Raw genomic sequence first — 2,176 nt, 5'->3', positions numbered from 1 at the left:
TCTTCTCAAATTCAGTCCACTTAAATTTTTTTACAGTGTTACAACAATGATCCATCACTGAAAGAAAGAAAAAATGAATTGTCAACCAACTTAAAATAATTGCTTCAATCACCAATAAATGAATTAAGTTTCCTCAACTCAATTTCTTTGTGTAAATCGAACTTGATAACTTGATTTGAAAAAACCTAATTCATTCATGTGTTATTTTAAGTTGGCTAACATTTCACTTTAAATGGCATCACGAAATGTCAAAATAATGCTTGTAAATTTGCAACTAATTATCTCAAATCATTTAAAACATGTGTTTTGTCCCAGTATTAAATGGTGGATGAAATTAATTTTTTAATTGCCTCATCTGGTCACATTTTATCTGACAAATAATGAATGATTTTACCAACACCATTTTCTTAGCAAGTGGTCGCCAGTTTTGAGATTGGCCGTTCCTTCTGAACAGACCAGACCCAAATTCTTGGTGCAGCCTAAAGACAGCTGACATTAGATGTTGCATAGCAGTTCAAAAGTGTCCTCAGCTGTCTTTTATTGGACATCTGATGGGACAGAAGTTATGTTTTTTTTTTCATCTACCGTAGGAAAATCCAACGTCACATGAACGCAGCACCATGTTTGACTCAGATTGGACACCGTCATAACTACAGCCCTGCGCGCACACACACTCGCACGCACTCAAAAGACAAACGCAATGTCACATTATCGTCTCTGGTTGAGTTTTAAATATGAATGCTGGTACTGAAGTGATTTTATTGCATGTTTCAGGACCCCCCACCCCACCCCTTTCTCTCTTCCATCATGTCCCCGCGTGTCCTCTAGTCGCTGTCTGACTTGCCATCCTTGGACGCGGAGTGGTTGTACAGTCCCTGTGCCATCAGGTGCAGCGCCAGAGAGTTTTTATTCCCGGTGGCTTTCTTGATTTTGGCCCGTTTGTTCTGAAACCAGATTTTGATCTGAGACTCGTTAAGGCCCAATTCCCCGGCCAGGCTCTGCCGCCGCTGCTCCGTCAGGTACCGGTTGTTCTGGAACTCAGTCTTTAACCGGTGCAGCTGCTCCGCGGTGAAGGCCGTCCGGGGCCGCTTGTCCTCTTTGCTCGGGGTCGGTGTCTTCTTTGGTTTGCGGGATCTGGGCCCTTGGGTGGGGGGTGCAGACAAAAGTGACATCCAGAGGTTATAGTCAACACTTTAGAGCTCTCTTACATTTCAAAATCACAGTGTAACAACGAACACAGCTGAAACAAGAAAGTCCCTCTAATGAGTCTTCATGCGTCAGGATACGCACACACAAAACACCTGATCACACCTCAAAAGCACAGGTAGCCTCGAACACTGGACAGTCCACAGGAACATGTCAACAGAAAGGTTTCACGTTTGTGTCAAAATGTAGAAAGTTTCAAACTGTTCATACATCAGGATAAGAAGTTAGCGGGCGCACAGTCTGAAAACATTTTGTTTTTAGAAAGATTTTAGTAATTATCTGGAAATCATTGAGTAGTGCGACTTATTTATCCCACGGGTAACAGATAACATAGCAGCTGAAGGGAACTAGTTCGTGCTATTATGTTAGCCAGTGGTGGAAAAGGGTTCAGATCTTTGTTTGGGTGAATTACCAAAAGTTAGGTAAAAGTCCTGCATTCAAAAAAATAATTGTATGGCATGTAATTTTTAAGCACTTTTTCTTGGTCATTTTCCTTTTTTCTACTTGACAAAAACGAATTTTCAGTCATTTTATATTGTTAATTTTAATTTCGTCGTTTGTTGCTCATTGCCTTCTTCCCGTGTTTTTGAAAGAAATCACACCAGCTTGCTTGCTCAAAGGGTTAAGTGCAAAATATTTGCATCAAAAATCATTTAAAGTACCAAAAGTAAGGGTACTTATCATACAGAATGGCCCTTTAATATATATATATATGTTACAGCTGGTAGATGGACCTGATTTTAAATTGCTGGGCAACTTGTGAATAACACATTAGAACTAGTAGTAATTAGTTTATTTATATTATATTATGTATTGTAATCTGCATTAACAATGTAAAGCTGTCAAAAAAAAAATCAGCAACAAAAAATCCAATGTTTGCATCCAAATTGTAGGGTAAGTGAAGTGTAAAGTAGGATAATAATAATAATAATAATAACAACAACAACAATAATAATAATAATAATAATAA

General features: G+C 38.6%; 1 protein-coding gene across 1 annotated transcript; it reads right to left on the bottom strand.

The window, feature by feature from the left end:
* Positions 1–818: 818 nt before the first annotated feature.
* Positions 819–1,172, bottom strand: LOC121965362 (homeobox protein engrailed-1-A-like). The gene has a single exon (XM_042515515.1). The coding sequence runs from the start codon at positions 1,170–1,172 to the stop codon at positions 825–827; it is 348 nt and encodes a 115-aa protein (XP_042371449.1). The 3' UTR covers positions 819–824.
* Positions 1,173–2,176: the final 1,004 nt, after the last annotated feature.

This window comes from Plectropomus leopardus, unplaced genomic scaffold (genome assembly GCF_008729295.1).
Source record: "Plectropomus leopardus isolate mb unplaced genomic scaffold, YSFRI_Pleo_2.0 unplaced_scaffold19737, whole genome shotgun sequence".
Taxonomy (NCBI): domain Eukaryota; kingdom Metazoa; phylum Chordata; class Actinopteri; order Perciformes; family Serranidae; genus Plectropomus; species Plectropomus leopardus.
Note: the sequence above shows the minus strand (reverse complement) of the source record. Positions and strands in the feature narration are given on the sequence as shown.

Coding starts and splice junctions, on each gene's coding strand:
- LOC121965362 (XM_042515515.1), bottom strand. CDS start 1,172: ATGTCACTTTTGTCTGCACCCCCCACCCAAGGGCCCAGATCCCGCAAA.